This window comes from Moschus berezovskii, chromosome 3 (genome assembly GCF_049115385.1).
Source record: "Moschus berezovskii isolate FMDL1 chromosome 3, NW_MosBer_1.0, whole genome shotgun sequence".
NCBI classification, from domain to species: Eukaryota; Metazoa; Chordata; class Mammalia; order Artiodactyla; family Moschidae; genus Moschus; species Moschus berezovskii.
The window spans coordinates 46,091,517-46,114,949 of NC_142462.1; the positions used below are offsets into that span (position 1 = coordinate 46,091,517).

The 23,433-nt window shown below is 32.8% G+C and overlaps 1 protein-coding gene across 15 annotated transcripts in view; it reads left to right on the plus strand.

Annotated features, from left to right (window-relative positions):
* CACNA2D1 (calcium voltage-gated channel auxiliary subunit alpha2delta 1) overlaps positions 1-23,433 on the plus strand; it is a 545,949-nt gene that overhangs the window by 478,238 nt on the left and 44,278 nt on the right. For 5 of the 15 annotated variants that reach the window (XM_055420633.2, XM_088833933.1, XM_055420639.2 and 2 more), the window contains 9 exons: positions 904-978; positions 1,190-1,264; positions 4,687-4,743; positions 8,656-8,727; positions 10,014-10,085; positions 13,380-13,441; positions 19,581-19,657; positions 21,061-21,081; positions 21,736-21,796. In XM_055420633.2, coding sequence (XP_055276608.2) covers positions 904-978; positions 1,190-1,264; positions 4,687-4,743; positions 8,656-8,727; positions 10,014-10,085; positions 13,380-13,441; positions 19,581-19,657; positions 21,061-21,081; positions 21,736-21,796 — 572 coding nt within the window. The remainder of the gene's footprint in view (positions 1-903; positions 979-1,189; positions 1,265-4,686; positions 4,744-8,655; positions 8,728-10,013; positions 10,086-13,379; positions 13,442-19,580; positions 19,658-21,060; positions 21,082-21,735; positions 21,797-23,433) is intronic. The other 10 variants (XM_055420636.2, XM_055420643.2, XM_055420637.2 and 7 more) reach the window with 6 other exon arrangements.

Consider the following 23,433-nt stretch of genomic DNA (forward strand, 5'->3'; position numbering starts at 1 on the left):
ACTCCTCATATAGACTGTGTAAGGGATTGCTTAAATTTGGGGACATGCTCTGAGTTGGCTCTGCATTGGTTCATGGGAAAACAGCATAGTTGTGACCTAACTTTCTCATTCTGTGTGTGCCTGCACAGGATTTACAATGTGCTTATAATAACTATTGACTGGATTTAATGACTTTCTGTGTAACATTTTGATTATTTTATAATTTATGTAATTGTATTTAAACAGATTTCTGATTCCAAATTTTAACACCATTCCCATCCTTATGTCCCATAAAGGACTATGATAACAATTTGCCACATGAATTCTTTGATTTGCAACTAAAACTATGATGCCCATTGTTTGGTATTTAGAAGTGAACAGCAATCAGAAATAGTGTTGTGAGAATTTCCATTTTATTACACGTAAGATCACATACTTTTCACATATACACTAGTATTATCAGCAGCAAAAATACATGGTTTTTTAATTTGGTATTGTCTAACTTTAAGTGGTGATTTCTGAATTGTATTATAGCACAAAGTCAGTTTATACTCACAAATACACATACAACCCCCACTTACAGCTGTTGACTGTACAGTATCAGTTAAACTATAGGGGTAATTAGTACAAAAAGCAACAAATTTAAAATTTCATATATTTTTTGTATTTTAGCTGTACTAATCAAGATTTCACTTTTAATCTAATAACAATACAGTTGAGGGAAAAGAAAAATCACAGCTGAGAATCACCACAAACTGATGGCTTAAGTGCCTCAACCTTACACATAAATATATATGTATATATTTAACCTAACATGAAATACAAGCATTGTCGAGCAAAAGGATGAATGTATGTTATAATTTTGTATAGAAATGTGTAAATTTTTGGTATAAAATACACTGCCTTTTTGCTATCTTATTATAGAATCAGCTGATTCTCGGTGTGATGGGAGTTGATGTGTCTTTGGAAGATATTAAAAGACTAACACCACGTTTTACAGTAAGATGCAATTTTCTCTTTTGATATCTTTTTTATTTTAAAACTGTACTAATTTAGCTTGTCTTTAAGCACTTAAATTCTCAAAAATTGTACATTTATCTTAGCAAAACTACTAAATATTTAAAAGAATTCTTAAAAGAATGTTATATCATGTTACTTTTCTTTATGCTTTAAAATATGTATTTAAGAATTTATTATTATTATTTTTCAGTTGTGCCCCAATGGCTATTATTTTGCAATTGATCCTAATGGTTATGTTTTATTACATCCAAATCTTCAGCCAAAGGTATGTCTATAATTTGTTTACAGTGATAGTGTTCTGTAAAATTAATGATCAGTGTTCTTATTAGGTTCATCATTTTTAAATTCACTATATAGCACTAAGTATAAAAAAGCATTTTATGTGTAATGTTAATACACAACAAGGCTACAGTTTATGCGAAGATGTGAAAGCAGTTTTCATGTTCGCTTGCCAGCTTAGCCGTGCAATATTCCTCTCCAGTAGTCCTGTCTCAGAGGCAGTCATTATCACCTCCTGGGCCTGAGCTTCCCACATCCTCCTTGGTGTTTTAATTAGGCTGTAAGGTGGTAAAGGCAGTTGCCTGGATGGGTGTAAACCTGATTTCCTCTCTGCATAGGCCATTTCTCTCTTTGTTTCTGGTAATTATCTCTCCTTTCCATCTCCTGGGCTTATAAAGATATGTATGAAATGCAGTAAGTAAAACTCAGTGAGATGGACTTATTAACTGGGAAGGTTATTAATCAGTGAGTTACATGAACGTTATAAAATTCCATACATTAAAGATTTTATCCTAATCTTTATTCCTATTTTCCCAGGATATAAAATATTTTCCTAAATATCTCATCCAATTCATTTCACTTTTCATTAATGCTTCACGGGTAAAACACTTATGTATCTATAAGTAAAGCTGGCAAAACCTTATTTATTTTTATTTATAAGCAGCTTCAAGTTATTATTTAACTTTGAAGATAATATTAAAGATAATTTAAGCCATGCTTCAGGGAAATCTATGCAGACTTACGCATACTATTTCTTTCTCCCCTCCAGGCATAGATATTTAATGTTAGAGATATTTTAGGATATCAAGTGGGGTCATTAAAAATTATTCAAAAAAGTAATAATTAAGAACCATTGATATTGAATATTAAAACATATTGAATTGTTATAACTAATGTCTGCATTTTATTTCTCATTCTGGAAATTATTTCCATACAAAATCCATCATTATCTAAATATTTACTAATTATTTGTAGATACTGATCACCCTGAATTATTTTTAAAGTTGTTACTTTAATGTAAATATGAGATAAGCATTTCTCATGTTATCATTAGTCTGTCACAGCTCTTTAAAAACATGTCAAGCTTCTTATAATAGAGTTGTTAACGATTGACTAACATGATTTTTTTATAATTGAAAATTTTTCTTTCTGACTCAAGATTTATAAAGACTTTATAGTAATATTTTATATTATGTTGTATAGCCAATATATTTAAATTATATTCCCATAAGTAACATGATTTAAATGTGATAATAATACAATGTGCTGAAGGGTATGAAGGACCCCTACTTTTATGTAGCTGGACATTTTATGATTGTAAGTCTAAACTCCTTCCCCAAAAGGAACTAAAATATAGACAAAATAATAAAGAAGAATAATGTGAATAGTGAATATATGTAAATATATAAATCCATCATTTAGAGGTAATTATTTGAAGTTTTTCCCCTTTTCTACATTCTTGTACTAATAACCTGTATTTATGTGGAAAATGTTTTATTACTATTTGAATGCTTTAAACATGTTTCTGGCTCATACTTAGTATAATCAATTTACTAAAATTCTGAAAGCTACAAACAAAATATAAATTATTTATAAATTCATATTAAAGCCCAAGTGGTTGATTTTTCTTCAGGATTATGTTATTTTTTCATGTTTTTATATGAGAAATTATTAAAAGAATAGTTTTAGAGAACCATTTAAAATGTTTGAACTATCAGTGTATTTTTTCAGAAGTTCATGCTTTTGAATTAAATATGCTTATTCTCACTATTAACAGGTTAGATATTATATTTCTTTTTGTGGGTGATGGTGCTGGTTATACAGATAGATACAAGAATCTGATAAAGGATAATACAGCGTAGTACAGTTGTTTACAAATCGATAAATACAAAGGACCAACATGGTTAGAGTCGCATGCTAGCAAAATTAATCTTAATTTTTTCCTTCAGAATTCACCAGTGAAAATATAGAAAAATAATGCCATGTTCCATAGTACCCATTATTATTTAGCAAGATGAACATTTAATCTTACGCAGGCATTCTTTGCTGAATGCCTTGTGTTTTCCTCCTGAAACTGGAATCTTAATTCAACTTCTGTTCTGCAGTCGCTCAGTCGTGTCCGACTCTTTGCGACCCCGTGGACTGTAGCCTACCAGGCTTCTCCATCCATGGGATTCTCCAGGCAAGAATACTGGAGTGGGTTATCGTTTCCTTCTCCAGGGGATCTTCCCGACCCAGGGTCTCCCGCATTGGGGGCAGACGCGTTAACCTCTGAGCCACCAGGGAAGCCCTAATTCAACTTATTTGAGTATAATTCTGAAGTTTTTAGAAGGCAGAAAAAGTATCCTAAAGCCAAGAATAATGGAAAATAAAATAGCTGTGAATTTTTTGCATATCTAATTTTCTAAGGAATCATTACTTATCTTCTCAATGTGACTCTTCAAAGTCTCCACCATGACAAGTGCTGAATTATGTATCCTCCTTTATTCCAAAATAGAGTTTAGAATTCCTCCATTTTGTTTCATTGACATAATCAGATTAGGTATACTTACTACGTATCTCATTTTTTATCAGTCTTAAGAAATATTTATTGTATAGGAAATTGTGAATAATTTACTTTTTAGAAGTCAATATTTAAAATAAACTTACAGTGTTATGATTGAATTCACCATTTGTTCCATAGATACAATATTTGATGTCACTAACAAAGGCCCAGATTTGGGGGGTTTTTGTTTGTTTTTGCCATTCCATGCAGCATGCAGGATCTTAGTTCCCCGACTAGGGGGAACTTCTATTGCCTCTGCAAGTAGAAGCATGGAGTCTTAACACAGAACCACCAGGAAAGTCAAGTCCCCAAGGCCACAAAGTTTAAGCGTTTAAGATTAAAGCTGTTCAGTATCCTATATATTTATATTTTAACATATATGAATCATATACATTCTAAAATATTTCTCTTTTGTGCTTTTGTTTGTTTGTTTTATTTTTAAAACAGTATAGAGAATTCCCTGACCATCCAGTAGTTAGGACTTGATGTTTTCACTGACATAGGCTTGGTTTCAATCCTTGGTCAGGGAGCTAAGATCCTGCAAGCCATGCAGCATGTGAAAATAAATCAGCATAAAAATTGTCTGAGAGAAAGCATCTTTCTCCTTTCCTACTTTATTACTTTTTTGTTAGGAATAAAAGGAAAATATTAGTAATTTTGCTTTGAACAATTTTAAGTAATTTTACTAGCTTGACATATTTTTTCACTAAAAGTATTTTTGAACTTTCATTTATTAACTCATCATGAACTTGATGATACCTGTTTCTGAATGAGGAAATATCTGACCAAAATTGATAATAAGGAAGAACCTTTACCCAGGTTGATACATAGTATGATGAATTGCCATCTTTCTGTTGCTTCAGCCTATTGGCATAGGTATACCAACAATTAATTTAAGAAAAAGGAGACCCAATGTTCAGGTAACTGAAGTTATCAGTGCCTTCAAATTTGCTAAATCAGAGTTGCAATCAAGCTTCTTTTCCTAAAAGCATATGATTAATGCTGCCTTTCTTGATAGCAAGCTTCTAGAGCATGAGATGGAGATGAGCATCATTTCTCAATAAATTGGAGCAAAAATGTTATTAATGATGGCAGAGGGTATGCATTTGCTGACTAAAGACTGCTAGCAAATTATGTAACAATGATAATAATCAGAATAATCATAAAATTAAAATTAGGTTTGTTATTAAATATTATTGTGAAATCAGTGTCAAATCCATGTAATCCTAACAACTGGTTGTAAAATTAACTTCTAAGTGGAAATAAAAATACAATTCTGATGTCTAGTTTCTATGAATCATACAATTTAAGCAAAAATTTTGGGGGATTTCTAAAAGCATATTTTCGGGTTAGCAGTTAGAGAAAGTTCATGTCACCTAATTAAAAATGTCCAAAATTGCAAATTAATATTGTCTGGAAAACTCATTTGTAAAATCTTTCCTCTGGTGAGAAAATAACTTAAACATTAACACTAAAAATAATCACCATGAAAGGATTCTTCCTATAGTTTAGTAAAGTTTAGTAAGAGCATTTCAAAATTTTGAAGAAAGTTCAGTATGACTTAAGGTTTTATATGTACGCCTATTTCTTTTAAAAAATTGGTGATATTGTAATGGAGAGGTAGTGTGATATTAATGGATCATTACACTGAATTTGTAGGAGGGATTGGGGGCGGAAGGAGAAGGGGACGACAGAGAATGAGATGGCTGGATGGCATCACCAACTCAATGGACATGAGTTTGAGTGAACTCCGGGAGTTGGTGATGGACAGGGAGGCCTGGCGTGCTGTGGTTCATGGGTTCGCTAAGAGTCGGACATGACTGAGCGACTGAACTGAACTGAACTGAACTCCAGTTTGTTCTACTTATAACCAACATTGTTTCCTTGAGTAGTTCACTAAACCCCATGGTACTTCAGTTTCTTCATCTGAAAAATGGGAAGATTAAACTAATAATTATTTCCTATGCTACACAGGATATTCTGAGGAAGTTTAAATATAGATATAGATCCCCAGTTCCATCTCCTGAACATTCTGACTTAATTTGGCCAGAGATGGGCCCTAGGCTTATGAATAGTTTTAAAGATTCCCAGGGAATTCGAAAGAACAGAGCCTTTGCATTAATAAAAGCTTCAGTTCCCTTCTAGCTCTAAAATTCTGTGATAATCCGAATTTCATGTTGTTTTGTCAATCTTTGTATCTTTTATGGTTCCTCTACAGTTAAAACTTGTCTTTTCTTGATTTATTAAATTGTTTTATGTTACTCCTCTTGCATGTTTCTTTTTGTGTATTACCTTAAATTATACTCATTGCAGTCATGTGCATTTTAGTGAATTTTTAGTTTTGCAATACTTTCAAATATTGCATGTAAATATTGTGATATAATTTATAAAAACAACCTGGAAAATGGTTTATTTATTTTTGTTTTAAGGAAACTTCAAATGGCAAACTAGCAACCACACAAGACTCTAAATTTAGAAAATATTTTTTGAACTCTATAGTATTTTTAATAATGCTGTTAATTATTTCAATTTAACATTTAACAACATTACATTCTGCCTTTTATTTTAGTTCCACAAATAGTATTAATCATTATATTAGTTGACATTTAAATTTTTCAAATGAGGATTGTTGGATATTTAAAACATTTAAAAAATGAAAAATATTTTAAAAATGAAAGTATTGGGATCGCAGGGACTGGATTCAGTTCTCATGCGTCTCTTGACGCATACTTTTCGGTATGAGTCTTCTTTTGAATTTTTCTGTCACTGTACCTGTGATGAGTCTTTTAAAAAATGGTCAGCCAGATTGCCATATACAAAGTACAAGTGATGCATTGACATTTTTCTTTTATGATTTCCTTTTCCTCTCTGTGTCTTTATATGTTGGATTGGGACATGATCTTCATATTGCCAATTCTTCCTGATAATGCCTCCTCCATGCATGCTGTTTGGGTCTGGTCATGCTATGCATTATCCATTGCATGTAAGATGATATTCTTATTTATGTTTATATTTTATCATTTTATTTTGACTTTGTTTTGCAGTGAGTTAATATTGTCATGCTGATAGGGTGTTTGTGTAAAGATAATTTATTTCATATGACTTTAAGAAATTTACAATAACATTGTCAACTTTAGAGTCTCCTTTTGATAGAAATGTGCTCAATTTCATATTTTAAGCAAAGGACTAGAATTATTTTCAATGCTGATTTTTATTTTCTTCTTCTGAAACATGTTACTTTTCAAAAGAGTATTTACTTCTGAACTAGTAAAATGCTGCCTAAACAAAAATCAGTATTTTAACCTGTTAAACAATCCAATACTTATTTTCAATATTCTAGAACCTTCTGAATTTAGATATCAGTTTCATAAGCAGTGATTTTTTTTTTAATAGAAGTGCCAGGCACAGGTTTTTTTGTTCTTTCTTTAAGAATTCCCATTCATCAAAACCCATGGGAGTTATATATTTTTCATTATTTAAATGGAATTACTCCCTAAAGGCATTTCTGTAATTATTTTAAAATGAATACATGCTATGTATATTGTGTTATTCAGCATTTGATATGAATATTTAACTTTGATACATTTCCTTTTTGGCATTGTCTTTGGTAGTTAGCAGGTGTAAAACAGTGTCTAAAATAATGATTCAAATATATTTTGGAAGAGCCTGTGAGGCTGTAATTTTTTAAATTCTAGTGACCTTGCACTAATATGGCATAATTTGTTCTATTACTTCTATCTAAATTTGTTATAACATTAAAATCCAGTCTCTAAAAATTTTTAAAGTTGTAAAATTATAGACATGTATTGTGATTTTATGTTCTAGTGAACTTTGAAATTCTACTATGACATGTTGCATTACTAGTGTTAATAGTGTTAAATAGTATATGTTTGTTTATCAAATATTTTGATGTTCTTACATTATGATTAAGAAAATTTTTAAATGTCACGTGAGGTCAGTTTACCAGGTTAACACTTTCATTTGATATATTTATATAAATAAATAATTTGTCTGTTTCATAGTGAATTGATTTCTTATTACACACTAGCAAGGAGTAGCAGTAGGACATGTTAAGTAGGAAAACAGTATTAGTGAACCTGTGGGTTATTTTTCAAGTTAGACTTCCATAGCTGATCTTTATTTCCATAGCTGATCTTTATTAGAACCCTTATGACTTGATCATAAATTTTATCTTTAAAATTGATAATATAATTATTATTTATAATGTTAATAATTACATTATCAAAATTTAAAATTTCTGAGATTCAAATACATGAATCAACTTGTATCTTTGCTTTATGCATTTTAAGATGGAAGAATAAATTTAGAAGCGTCTGTTTTGTTAAGCAACTTCAAATGTTTAAAAAATATTTTCCCTCATGTAATTTCTTATTTTTTATGGGATACAAACAATGTACATTACTTACATGTTGCCTTTGTTTTATTGCCAAATATATTATCCGAATGGCTATATTTTGCTCCCTTCACATCCTGATTAAAGAAAAAAGCTGTAAGTGGATCTTCAGAAGTCATATTCCCACAGGATTTGTGACTATAAATGTCCCATCTAACACAGGACTCAAAATATAAGTATCTTCAGTTGGTGATTAATCAAAATTTGCCACAATTAAAGCTCAAATTCCTAGCCTACTTGTTATTACTTTAAAATATATAAGAAAGAATCTACATTTATACAATTATTTAGTCAGCTTTTTCATATATCTTAGGTAAGTAACTTTTCTGGAATTAATTATATATTTAAATATCCATTGAATTATTCTCTATACAGCATTTTACAATGTGACATATATGCTTAATTGTTCTCTGTGTAGAACCCCAAATCTCAGGAGCCAGTAACTTTGGATTTCCTTGATGCAGAATTAGAGAACGATATTAAAGTGGAGGTAAGTGCAGTCGGCCTGAACAACACCCTCCCATCAGATGCTGGGATTCTTCCAGTCCACAGGATTTGTTGAGCAGTTTCATTGTGTTGGTTGTCACTTTGGACTATATACACAAAGATGACTGTTTTTTGTCTTTAAAAATTTCCAGATCCTAGGCTCTCTCATCCAAAAGATCATATGAAAAGGAATAAATATTTAAAATTGGGTGTGACCTTAGTTTTTTCTTTCTTTCTCCTTCCACAGGTAGAGTTGTGTATTTCAGTACAAATATAACTTGTAAATTTCAATTAAAAAAACATAGGGAGGAGGATGTTGCCATAGAATTGAAAGAAAGTTTTCAGAGAATTTAACCACTCAATAACCAACATGAGGAAAGAAGCTGCCATGTTTTTCTTAGTACTCTATTGTCAGAAAATTTCTATTTTATTTCAAAAGCAACATTGCATGCCACTTCCTCTGAGGGGACCTTCCATAATAATAAAGTGAAAGTGTTAGTCACTCAGTTGTGTCCAAATCTTTGCAACCCCATGGACTATAGCCCACCAGGCTGCTCTGTCCATGTGATTCTCCAGGCAAGAATAGTGGAGTGGGTTGCCATTTCCTTCTCCAGGGCATCTTCCCAACCCAAGGATCGAACCCAGGTCTTATGTATTTGAGGCAGATTCTTTACCATCTGAGCTACCAGGGAAGCCCTCCATAATAATCAAGATAAATATTAATAACAACACTTATTGAGTATGTGATGTGTGTCAGTCATGGCTTTTCAAGAGCTCCTGAAATGGGTACATTGTTTTTGTTGTTATTACTACTATTACTATCATTATTATTATATCTGTTGTACTGATGATCTATTTGAGATACAAGAGTTTACATAACTTATCTCCAGTTATTCAGCTATTAATAGTAAGTAGCAGAACCAGAATTTGAACCTGGCTCTCATGCTCCAGAGCAGAGATTTCTAAGATTCTTTCAAGTGGATTAACTCTGTCTCTTATCTATTCAAAGACTCTCGTATTTCTTTTACAGTTTGTCACACATTTGTACTTGGCTTTCCACATTTTACACATTTACTCCCTCAGTGTGGAACAATAAAGTCTGTTTATTATAATTACTTTAGACTGAGGCATAGTGCTGTGATATTTTAGGTAAACAGTGAATATCTGTTGTAAAGTGTTCTGACAGGATAACCTAAAATAACAATAATGCAGTAACATTTAAAAGAATATTTCCACACTTGGTTGGTCTGTTGAGTGTCTGCATAAAGTAACTGTTTCAATTTCCCTTAGATTCGAAATAAAATGATAGATGGAGAAAGCGGAGAAAAAACATTCAGGACTCTGGTTAAATCTCAAGATGAGGTAAGAATTAAGCCAGATTTATTCTTAAATAAAATGTATATATTAATAATAATAAGTGACATTAGTGGTCAGTCTGATCTAATAAAGCAATATTTATTTATCAAACAGAGATGTTTCTAGTAAACAATTTAAAGCACTCTTTGCTGGAGGGGTATTTTCAGTAAGATTTTTAAATCTGAAACTTTTGTAAAATAATGTTGCTATAGGTTTCTTACTGTATTCTTACATCGCTAATAATATATTCTTGAAAATTACATTTTTTAAAATTTTATTGAAGTATAGTTGATTTACAATATCATATAAGTTTCAAGTATATAGCATAGTGTTTCAGCTATACATACATATATATTCTTTTCAGATACTTTTCCTTTATAGGTTATTACATAATATTGAATGTAGTTCCCTGTGCTCTACAGTAGGTCCTGGTTCATTTTCAAAACTTACATTTTATGTCTCCATTTTTCCTATCACAATAAGAAATAGAACACACAATATAATGTCCTGCCATGTTCTTTTAGGCCATTTCAGTCATAGAATTTGAAGTTAGTACTTAAGAGCTATATGTTTTGTATGGCTTGTGCATGCAGATGTTTTAATTGTTGAGTTCCATATATTAATTTTTTTTGTTTCTTGTTTACTTGTTTCTGGCTAAGTTTATTTTCTTTTACTCTTTTTGCATGATTGCCCTGCATTTAAATTTGAAATTAAATTGAGAAAACATAGCTACCACCATAAAATCACTGGTACAACTATGTAATGCTTGTATTGTTTTATAATGACATTGGAAAATTCCTTGTTTATTAGAAGTGTGTCTATCCATTATCAGTCACATGGGGACATGTGTTTGTATATTTGGGTATTTGAAAAATACATAGAACCCACAAGCTTTTGAGCCTAGAAATTTAACTTAAGCTTTTATGTATAATTTATGTCTTATTTCCTCATAATCTCATCCATTTTAAGTGTAACGATCCTCCTGAGTTTGTTAACTCCATTTTAAGTGTAACAAGTCTCCTGAATCTGAATCAGCAGAATTTTTTCCCTAAGATGAAGCCAGGATCCAAACATAGTACTTCATTAGCACCTGCCCTTTCTCATTTTAATCAAGAGTCCCTATTACCAGAACACATGGGGGTATACATCAGTGTCAGGCTTGAAATTTGAAATGTTTTGTTGAAATGTCAGCTCTGTTTACTTAGACTTTAACCATGCTGTTTATACCTTCACTTTTCTGAGAAAAGAGGTAAACCATTCAGCAATTCTGCCAACTTCTCACTGTTGATCTGTCAAAAAGAACTCTTTGACCTGTACCTTCTTTTTTTCAACTTATAAATCAGTTTTGTTTCTATTAAGTCACTTTTTTATTTTTCTCCTCCAACTTACTGTAAATTCTTTTTTTTGACCAATATCCCCCCATAGACTTTTCATATTAATAACCTTGAAGAAAGTGGTGTCTTATGTCTTTATTTCTCTAATCTGATACTGTTTTTGATATTTTATTTTTTATAACTTGTGGAACAATACTAGCTTGCCCTGGTTTTTTAGGACTAGTAGTAAATATGTAAACATTATTTTTTTTAAATTCTTTTAAGAATTTTATGAATCCAGAAACTTCCTGTGCATTTCCTGTCCTCTCTCCCCCATCTTCCACACATATAAATAAAGCCATGGGGATATTTGATGTATAAAACAACTTTGTGTAGTTGTTATAAAATGAACTTGGAATCATGCATTTTCCTTCATCTTGCCAGTTAAAGTTCGGTTGATGATTCATTTTCCAAATCAGTAAATTGTGGAAAAGAATAGTATTTCATTTACTCCAGGGGGTTGATTAAATGAGACAATGATTGTAAAATCTTTTGTATATTGCCTAATATCAAGTAATAACTTTAGTGAATATTATTGTTCTGCTGAGGATGATAACACTGGAGATAACTGAAAATATTAAAAGATGCATATGTACTAAATCTAATGGAAGAAGGAATGATAATTTCTTTACTACCCTTAAATAGCTACATAAGAAAGATTCAATATCTATGAAGTCATTTAGCTTTTTCTTCCTTTTCCTGGTGGATATAGTTGTTTTTCTAACCTTCAATAATATTAAGTAATTAGTATCTAAGATAAATACTGTAATAATAGCTTAATAAGAACTGCTACTGCTAATCCTGCTGTTGTCGCTCAGTTGTGTCTAACTCTTTACAAACTTATGGACTGTAGTCTGCCAGGCTCCTCTGTCTACAGGATTCTCCAGGCAAGAATACTGGAGTGGGTGGTCATTTCCTTCTCTAGGGTATCTTCCTGAACGAGGGATGGAACCTGTATCTCCTGCTTGGCAGGCACATGTTCACCACTGAGCCACATGGGAAACCCTTAATCAGAAGAGTAATATCCTAATCATACATTTGGATCTAGACACTGCTTTAAATTCCTGATATTACCAATTTATCTCTTTTTTTTACTTATTAATATATTTATTGTTTTTCTCTATACATTAGAAGATAAGCTGTTCTAGTAAAATAATTCTTTTTTTTTATTTGTATCTGAAATGTTTTTGTTTAATTTTATTTATTTATTTTTTTAATATATATGTATATTTATATTTTACATTTGTATTGGTTTTGCCATACATTGACATGAATCTGCCCCGGGTGTACATGTGTTCCCCATCTTGAACCCCCCTCCCACCTCCCTCCCCATCCCATCCCTCTGGTTCATCCCAGTGCACCAGCCCCTAGCATCCTGTATCATGCGTTGAACCTGGACTGGCGATTTGTTTCACCTATGATAATATACATGTTTCAATGCCATTCTCCCAAATCATCCCACCCTCGCCCTCTTCCACAGAGTCTAAAAGACTGTTCTATACATCTGTGTCTCTCTTGCTGTCTCGTATACAGGGTTATCGTGATATTACCAATTTATCTTAACTCTATTATGGAAATAACCTGAGTGTTATGTGATATTTCAATTATGTTTCATTATTAAAATTTATTTTTTAAGACATGTTTTTAAAGTTTTGACGTTAATAATTTGGCATAAATTACTAATTTTAAATTAAGATTTTCCACTTAAAAGTCCTTAAAATTTCTCATGTGGGTACTTTTTTTCCTAAAATTTTGCTTTACATACATACATAACAAAATAAATAATTGTAGAGTGGAATAGATCAGGCATTTGTGAAGAAGAGTATTGAATCACCACTGAATTTATAAATAGAGCCTAATGTTCTGCTGTTCTTATAAATTAACATTGGATAAAAAGTGTTCATAATCAAGTCCAACTCTTTTTTAGAGATATATTGACAAAGGAAACAGGACATATACATGGACGCCTGTCAATGGCACAGATTACAGGTAATTAACCATATTTATATGTGTGCTTATAAAGAAATATTCAGTTTAGTGTCTTTTACCTATTTTTAGTATCTTTTTTTCCAGCAGATGAATGTTTTTATATATTCTCAAGCTGTTCTCAATGTAATTAAAATAGAAATATTATCCTTTCCAACATTAAAATGCAGTAAAGTCATACATTATTATTTTCAAAATGGGTAAGATGGGGAAAAGCTAGAAATATAAAATTTAGAAATGAAAATTTGTATGATATACATATATTTGATATTTTGTATATTTATGTTAGTAAAAGTTGACAAAATCCCCTTACTTTGTAGACATGACTTCCACTGACTTCCTCATTTAAATTGTTATGTAGCTTACAGTACTTAAATTTAGGTTGCACATTAACTTAAAACTTCTCACACCATCATATAATCTGATATAAAATGCTCAACTGATATAATTTAACCCCATGAGTAGAAATTCTGTAATATACTGATTCTTCCAGTTGACTGGACTTTGAAAAACTGGACAGACTAATACTCTAAAATTTCTTGGAAATTCTTCATTCTTCAACACTTGCTGAGTATTTTCTTTGCTTGCTCTAACTTTTAAAGTCACCTCTTTCCCTGTGGTCCTGCTTCCTACAGCCTCGTAATACTGAAGCTGATACAATTATGTATTCTTACCCATTCTCTCTGCCTCCTCCTTCACATCCCCACCTTTGGATTTCATGTCACCAGACAATACTGCCTACCATTCCTCCCTTTAAATAGTCATCCCTTTATCATTTCAGGGATTTTGATTCCTGGGCTGGTTGCCACCCTCTCTGCCATTCACGTGGATCACTGTGTCTCAAACTATTTGGGACATACCCACAGTTATATAAAACAAAAATTGTTTACTAAAATAAACACTGAAAGTTGAAAGTCAAGTGGACAACAGTTTTTATTGGATTTCATAGACATAAAATTGGTCTGTCAGATTACTATAAAAATTTCTAAATGCTTACTTTCATTTTCTGTACTTAACTAATCATGACCTGGTAATGGGTAGTTTGCAAATGGGCCAGGCTCCCTGGACAGACTTTAAATGCCACTGGCATAGATGATTTTTCTGGTACCTGGACTCTTGGTTTTTCTGTCTCCTCTCTGATGATCTTGTCAATCCCCAGTCTTAGCTACCTGCTTCAAAGTCATGTCCTACAACTCTAACATTCAGACTGCAAGTCCTTTGTAGTCTTAATTTGAGATATATTTTTTCAATCCAACTGTCAGATGACTACATTTTAGCTTTCCATCCCACCCTTCTGATAGCCCAACTGCAGCAATCCTTTGACTCAGTTGAGACCTGAAATCCATCAACTCCTGAGACCTTTCATTGTCCTTGCCTTCCTCATGTGCATGTACCCATTGTTTCAGCATAAATTCATTGGATCTTATTACGTTCACTCTCTTATATTAATGCCATCAACTCGTACTCAAGTGTGGCAAAGAGTAGTTTGACCAATTTCAATCCTAGTTAAATTATTACCAGTACCACACAGCATCTGCACAGCTACAGATGGGAAATATAAAATATTCCTTGACTAATAATGTCTAAAGCCTCTAAACCTCAAGTAGACTTCAGGGGTGCCTGCTGATCTCAATATTCCAATAAATTTAGGAGGCATCTAGATGACTTTTGATAGCTTCACTCCTCAAACCCATCTCTTTCCCATCCATTTTCTCTGTTGATTTGAACCTTTATTTTTCTCAGTGAAGTAGGAAGCAATCAAAAGAGACCTTCTACCACCATAGAACATAACTACTTGCATCTATTTCTCCATCTTATATCTCTATTTCTTTTTACAACATAAGGGTCATATTTCACAAGAGTCATAGTGTTAATACTTGAGTTATATTGTTTCATTTATTTACCCACAATACTCCAATAATTTGCTGTCTTAATATCTATAAAATCTAAGGTTTGCCACAGCCATTAGAAGCCCTACAGCATATGACTTCATTTACCATCAGTTCTCTGAAGTTGTCATCTCAGATTCTTCCCTGAACCACCTTCATCTCCATCCTCCTTGCTGCTCCTCATAAACCTGTAACCACTCTGATTCAGGACCTTTGCACGTGAACTTATTTCTCTCTAGAATGTAAAGTGCCTCATCATTTCACATTATATATATGTATGTACACATACACACATATATATGAAGCATATATAAAGAAATTTATTTCTACTGTTTATTGTTTGTATCCCCCTCACTATTAAATTCTAAGAAAGCAACATTCTAGGACTGTTAAATTCTGAGGTTATAAGATTTTTGCCTGCTTCATTTACTTTTGAATCTTCAGATTATAAGACAGGAGCACACAGTAGCCATTCTGTATATCTTTAGACAGTTAAAGTAGATTTTCTACTTAACCTGAATTTCTGTCATTCGAATAATAGTGTCTAAACTTCCATTGAAATACTCAAATATGAAGGATTCTTTGACTATATGTTAATGTATGATTAATATGTAGCTTAATTAATAGACTGTGGTGGACTCAACCATTCATTTCCTAATAAAACCAAACTGTATTCCTCCTGCCTCTGCCTCAGAGCATACACCTAACTTTGCCAGAGAATCTAGAGTGCTGGGATTCTCTTAAAGCTGTAATATTATCACAGGGGACCATTGCCTTTTGTGTTGCTAGGATGGCATGGAGACTCAATCTAGAAGAGGAGCCCATGGATAGTAATGTCACGATATACCACTACATGCCAATATTTCTCCATTGTTTTAGTTTTTCACATAATTTTGAATCTACTGAAAAATACCAGTATGACTGTTTTACTTGTATGTATCTCTTGATTTCTCTCATTGCTATTAGGCATTTCTTTATACATATACCATCTCTATGTATCAGGATATACATAGGTCATTTTTTTCCTTCCTCTTCCATGGTTATTGCCAGCTTGATGTTTTTGGATAAACTTGACAAAGGGTGTAATAGCCAAGAGGAAATCTGGGAGTCCTGTGTCTTTAGAGATGACTTCATGATAGGAATGTGCTCTTTGCCTCTGTTGGTTAGACAAATAAATTCCAAGTTAGAAAAAACAGTTTCTTTTTGACCCTGAGAGTGAGTCATTCTGATGGTTGGTCCTACTGCAGTCATAATTACACTCCGGGGGAATTATAAATTATTATCCTTAAATTTTTTTAATAATCTCACAAATGTCTCCGATATTCCTCCCCATCCCCTCCCACCCCCAGTCGTAACTCAGGTAACCGGATTAATGTTCTTTTCTTCAGTTCTGAGTATTTCTCTCCTTGTTGACAGAACTTTAGTCTCTTCCCATTTTCATTTGAGTTCAGACTTACAAGCTTGAAATTCACATCACGCATCTCTAGCCTTACCTTTCTGCCCTGTCATTTCCCCCACTGTCTTCCCCACAGTAACCACTATTCTCTGAACAAGCCTCAACTTCATCATCTTTGCATGTTTTCTTCACTCATTCCCTTCACAAATCTATAACTTTGGGACAGATTAAATTTATTTTCATTGTAAGTACTCCCTTGAATCTCTGTGCAAAGAAATTCACAAATAACAAAGTAGAACAAAACATTACATCTAAATTGAAAAAAATGGAAGTGTTTTTATGTAATGTATGTGATATCAAATTTTACTTAGTGATTTCTGTCTCCTTAAGCTTTGATATAACTTGATATAACGTATTTTGAAGTATAGAAATTATTTTAATATTTTCTTTTTAATGAAGAGTGATTTTATGATGATATAAATGATGGAATAGAAAAGTGTGTTATATTCCATTTAACTAAGTTAACCATGTTTATGGGAGTTGCAAAAATATTGCTTGGGCTGTACCATCCATCTGGTGGCCACTGCCTTTATTAGATTTTAATCCCTTGGAGAAAATAAAGCAGCCTTAGTCTATTGGTTTTATATGGAGAAAGACAACAAAGACTGCATATGGCAGCATCATTAACTTGAAATGTTGATTAAAGATCTTATCTGCTATAGGTTGAAAAAATAACTATTGCCTCAAGACAAAAAATCATTATGTGTAACTTTATGTTTCTATAAAATAAAGTATAGAATAATACTATACTTTATTAATAATAATAGCAACCTGATACTTGCAGGCCAATAAAATGTATATTTGATATGTCAATTTTAAAATTTCTATTGTGTTCCTCATGGGTTTCCACACTAATTTTTATGGTACGTGAGCTGTAACCCAAGCTTGCAGTGTGACACTGTAGTAGCCACATGATATATTGTTATCAGTTTTAATTTGAAGTTTCTCTTAGTAATAAATGCTGATGGGGCATTAAAATGTCCTAATTTCCCTTGAGAGGAATTTGTGGGAGAAAATGCTCACTAATTCTGTGCTACATTTTATAAATGGCAAGTGAATCATGAAAGGTCATCTTACTTTCAGACTAATTGCACTGTTTTTTTTTTTATTTTAATCTCTTCTTCTACTTTAAAGGAAGTTACCTTTAAAATGAATGTAGAGATTTTCATTAGATCTATATAACATTTTGTTTCTCTGACCTTTACCCATAAGGGAAGTCTGTGAATTACTTAATGATGGAGAAAGATTTGGGAATTGGAGGTAACAAGCATCCAATTATTTTGCTATCTTGACTGCATAATTAAATTGTAGCAAATCAGCCCTTGCTTTTTTCCTCTTCATGGAATGAATTTTTAACATATATTCATAAGAAGAAAAACCTGGAATTTTATATTTTGTCCTGTTCAATACTGTCATTAAAAATGCATAATGGGATTACAGTTTTTACATCCATATTCAGAACCTGGGAAACATGAGGCTTGAGTGATGTAAAAGATGATCTTCTACAAATACCTAGAAATCTCAGAAGCCTAGAAATGGACACATTTTTCTGTGTATTGCTAAATTAGGGGTTAAATTGTAAAAATGAATCTGAACAACTCAATTGGTCACTTTAATCAAGCATCACTTTTTAAAAATGTTAAAATAAGTTTAATTGGAAATCTTAAGAGATTAGCTCATTTTTGGCATTAGTTTACTTCTGTATTCAAAGGATAGCAAAGGTCTTTTGCAACTGTAAGTATGGATAAGGAATAATTATGCTCTGCACATGTGTATCAGCCCTTGTGAGAGTAGAAGAATTGCATGTATGCAGTTGTTACAGGAAACTGCATAATATTCTGATTTTTTTTAACAATTCTTGTGTGTATGTTCATTAATTGGCAACATCAAAATGAGTAGGGTTACCTGTCTGTCTGTTTTTTAATTTGTACAGTCATATTAAGACAAGGTTAGATGACAGGCTTGACAGTCTTTGTGTCTAAAATGTTCTGAATCTTGCTTAAGATTTGCACTGGAGATTTCCTTCAATATGTACATCTACCATAAGACTAGAGTAGCCCCGTGGCTCTTGTAAACTATAAAAATCACGATGTTTCTCCTATTGTACCTAATAACAATCTACCAAATGATATGGGATATCCACAGTTAATGAACTTGAAATAAATACAGTTATACTGTTGAATAAAAACCAATGGGATGAGCAAAGGAATCTGAATTTCCCCTTCAAAAGACAAAGGGGAAATTGCAAAGAGATGAGTTCTATAATAGTAGGTATTTAATCCTTCAAAAGAAAATATTTCAAATGATTGTATGCATTGTATAATACTAATAATACTTATGACGTTTGTTATTGTTAATAGTGTACATTTGCTAGCAAGTACTGTAACATTATGTATAATTCAGTAGGGAGGATATAGCCAGTGTGCATGATGCAATTACTTTGCCTAAACATATCCCTACTATTCTTCTATTATTTTTTCACAAAGTATTTTAATATACTTTTCTGGAAATATAGTATCCATGACATTTTCTTCAGCTAATTTATGGGCACCCTTAGTAGCTAATTTTCCTTGTGTCTATTCTGATTCCCTACAATGTAGAGTACTGGATAACTCTGGATGGCAAGACAAATTAAGTACCTTATTTGCTGAAAGCATTTTCCTGTCAAAGTAATGTCTTTTCCTTCCATGAGGAAGATCTTTGGATTTCCCGTGAACTTGATGTGTCTTTTTATTTTTTTTAAGTTATGTTTCATTTTTGTTTGTTTGTGTTTATGCTTCTCTTGTTTCTATTGCAGTTTGGCCTTGGTATTACCAACCTACAGTTTTTACTATATAAAAGCCAAAATAGAAGAGACAATAACTCAGGCCAGATGTAAGTACTGTGAAAGTGACTTCAGGGTCTATTTGTTATCTCCTAGTACCAGAGGTTTAAATACATCTAGACTTTTGAATACCCAAGGCTTATACCTTTCAGTAGGTGTTATTACCAAATCAACAGCAATGATTCTAACCCATTCCAAACATGCAAGGAACAAGAAATATTCTACATGGATAGAATATGAGCAGGTACTCCAGTCTCACTGGTGGTCCCCACCACTCTCCCCTGCCTTGCTTTGTGCTCACAGAATCATTGCAGTGCTCTTGTCCTCTGTTGCTGTTGTTTTAAGGGTCTGCTAACTGGCGCAAAATGTTTCGCATAGTCTCTACTCATGGCACTCTGCTAGTAAAGTTTCTTCTTTTTTTTCTTTCTTTTCTTCTTGTTTTTGCATTCAGCAAAAATGATATGCTCCACATCTGCGACATTGAATAAATCGCACTGGTCTTTGGCTTTGGTTTAGTGATTAATTCCCTTCTGATTATCCAAATTAATGTCTTAAGTAACCTAAATGGATTAGTTTTTTTAAAACATCAATGTATGGCAAGACCAACCAATATAATATTGTAAAATAATTAACCTCCAATAAAAAAAATTAAAAAAAAATAAAGTTAAGTTTGAGACTTCATAAAAGTCTCAGCAAAAAAAAACAAACATCATTTGGAATGTGGAGTAATTATTAACACTAGTGCATATTTCAAGTCATTATTGATCTTTATTTTGTTTTGAGTGACTAGATTTAGCAAAGTAAAATGACCATCATATCGTTTACATATCACTCAAGTATTCCTGACCACCAAAATTTTTCCTGTTATGATAAAGTAAAATATACATATGTATATATATATGTATATACTTTTTATATCTAACCTTACATAAACTGCAATTTCTTTTGTTTCTATGTCAGTTCTTTTTTTGCTCTCCGCAGTCCTAGTTCTCATTGTAAATTGTGGTAGACATTTATATTTCTACTTTCACTTGATAGATATGATGGTCTTTTAACAACCACTGACTTTGCATGAGCTAGTTTGTCACTTGATAAATGAAGGGATGACTAGTGGGTCTTTGATGATTGGTAAATGCTTCTGATTGGTAAATGCTTCTGTGTATAGGCTAGCATCATTGGGATTGCACTTGAATTAGCCACTTTGCAAAATAGACCCTTGAAATAACCACAGTACAGAGAGGGTGCTCTAGTAGTAATTGGACATACTTTCCAGTCTTCAAAAATATGTGTCTTTTTTTTCCAGAACTACAGCTGTACATAAATAAACCTTTGATCTATGCACAATATTTTTATTCAAGAAAGTCATTGAATAAAATATTGTTTGTGACCCCCTTTGCTTTACCCTCTTTTTTTTTTTGTTTCCCTGCTTTCTCTTTCTGATGGATTTTCACAGCCAAAAAGGGCAGAATGAAGGGCAAGTATTTTCTTGTTGCTCAATTTCTTTTTCTTTAGTACACTTGACATTTCCACTGATATTTTCATTCCTATTGGATATTATCCTCTGTGCTTCTCATTTGCTAGATTTTCCTCCATGATCACTCAGACCTTAGTAGCAGAAGAGGGGGAAAGAATACACTTGTGTTTTCATATATAACCTGTTTTACTTTCTGGTTTTTTCCTAAACTTGGATACTTGTGTGTTTATCCTTCCACTTACTAATTCATACTAATATGAAGAATGCCATTAATTCACTAGGGCAATAATGGGTTTATTGAAATCATTTTATTATAATATAGGTAAAATATTTATGTTGATATTTTAAATTAATACCTCTGGTGTAACGCTGACCTAAGTCATTTTTTAAAGGATATCTTGGTTACGGTAGGGTTAGTTAGTAAATGGGAAAATTATAGACCTAGCATTGTCTTTGATATGACCGTTGTAATCCATGTTATGACGTTAAAATAGATTTTATTACTGTGAAGTATTGGGGAATCTTTATGTGTTTCAATTTAGGATGAAAGTCTGTGTTTTTCCTTGTTAGGTTCTCTTTCTAACGCCTTATTGACATAACATCTCAGGATGCGTATTCTGATTCTTATCTAACCCTATAATATTATGTTTTCAGATTCAGAAACTCTGAAACCGGATAATTTTGAAGAATCTGGCTATACGTTCATAGCACCAAGGTAGGTTTTGTTTTCTTTTTTAAGGCTCGTTGTGGATGTATAGGCCTTCAAGAATAGGTCAGAGTTGGGGGTCAAGACTGCTCTGGGTTATTCCATGTCAGATTATGGAACCAAGAAGTTTAAAACTGAAGGAAAATTCTGTTAATTCATTCATTCACCCATTCAGGTACTTAGCAGCTTCACTGTGCTAAACAGTATGCCGGCTTGGGGATCCAGTGGTGACTAGGAGAGATGGAGGTTCTGTTTTTGTTGGAGCCAACAGTGTACTCAACAAAAACGAAGAGTTGCATATTTGCATTTGTGACTGTGTATGCACATACAGCTCTGTATACATATACACATACAGCTAGATATGTACAGATATATACTTGTATGTGTGTGTATACAAGAAGAATGTGTATACCTCAGAGCATGACTAACCTCATTATTGATTTAACACAAATTTTGGGAAAATATATTTTAGTATAGTGAGATTTTCTGAGATAATTTTTAAGATAAGCATTCTTTTTCCTCCTTCACAATTTTACTTCTCTTTCATGTAATCCCCCCTTTTCCTGTCTCTGCGCATCTTCATCTCTACCTCTATTTTCGTATAATTATTTGGGACTCCATTCATGAATCCAAGATTATCCTTTATTCCTATTTCTTTCCTTAGTTTTTGACTCCCAGCCTCTAGCAGACACATGTAATAGTACACATCAACATAATTTCTTTACCCCAGGCTAAATTATTGAATAAAATACATTCAGAAGCTTGTAGTGTTGACTTCTCTCATTTTTTCCTTCTTAAATTCCTTTCAGAAGATTCCTAAAAATTGGTCTCAGTTATTCTTTCATTTTATTTCTGCATAAGCATATCTGAATTTTCTCTTCTTCTTGAAAATAAGGAATATATGCATATATATATACGCACACATATATATAAAACTTTTTCAGAAATCTGTGTTAACAAAGCATATTCCTGCTTTGTGAGTGACTGTCCTGGAGCAGCTTTCTTGCTTGGATTTCCTTCAGTGTGGACACTGCCAATCCCATCTCTTTCGACACTTGCCTCCTCTTGCTTGTTGACACATGTTCCAGTTTTCCCCCTCCCTCCCCAGCTGCATGCTCGGTCTCTTCCACGAACTTCCCTTCTTGTGCACATCATTCACATGAGCTGCTGGCCTAGTCCCTCTTATCTTCATATTGTGCATCGATAGATACACCACAGACTCTCAAGTATTCTGTGCTCTGGTTTGGGATGACAGCTCCCAAGTCTCCAGGATGGTCATATCATCCAGAAACACAATAGACATAACATGTGGTTTATTACAGAGAAGGCAATGGCAAGCCACTCCAGTCAGTACTCTTGCCTAGAAAATCCCATGGATGGAGGAGCCTGGTAGGCTGCAGTCCATGGGGTCGCTACAAGTCAGACATGACTGAGCGACTTCACTTTCCCTTTTCACTTTCACACATTGGAGAAGGAAATGGCAACCCACTCCAGTGTTCTTGCCTGGAGAATCCCAGGGATGGGGGAGCCTGGTGGGCTGCCGTCTATGGGGTCGCACAGAGTCAGACACGACTGAAGTGACTTAGCAGCAGCAGCAGTGGTTTATTAACCTTATGTTAGAAGATCAAACAGTATACCTATTTCTA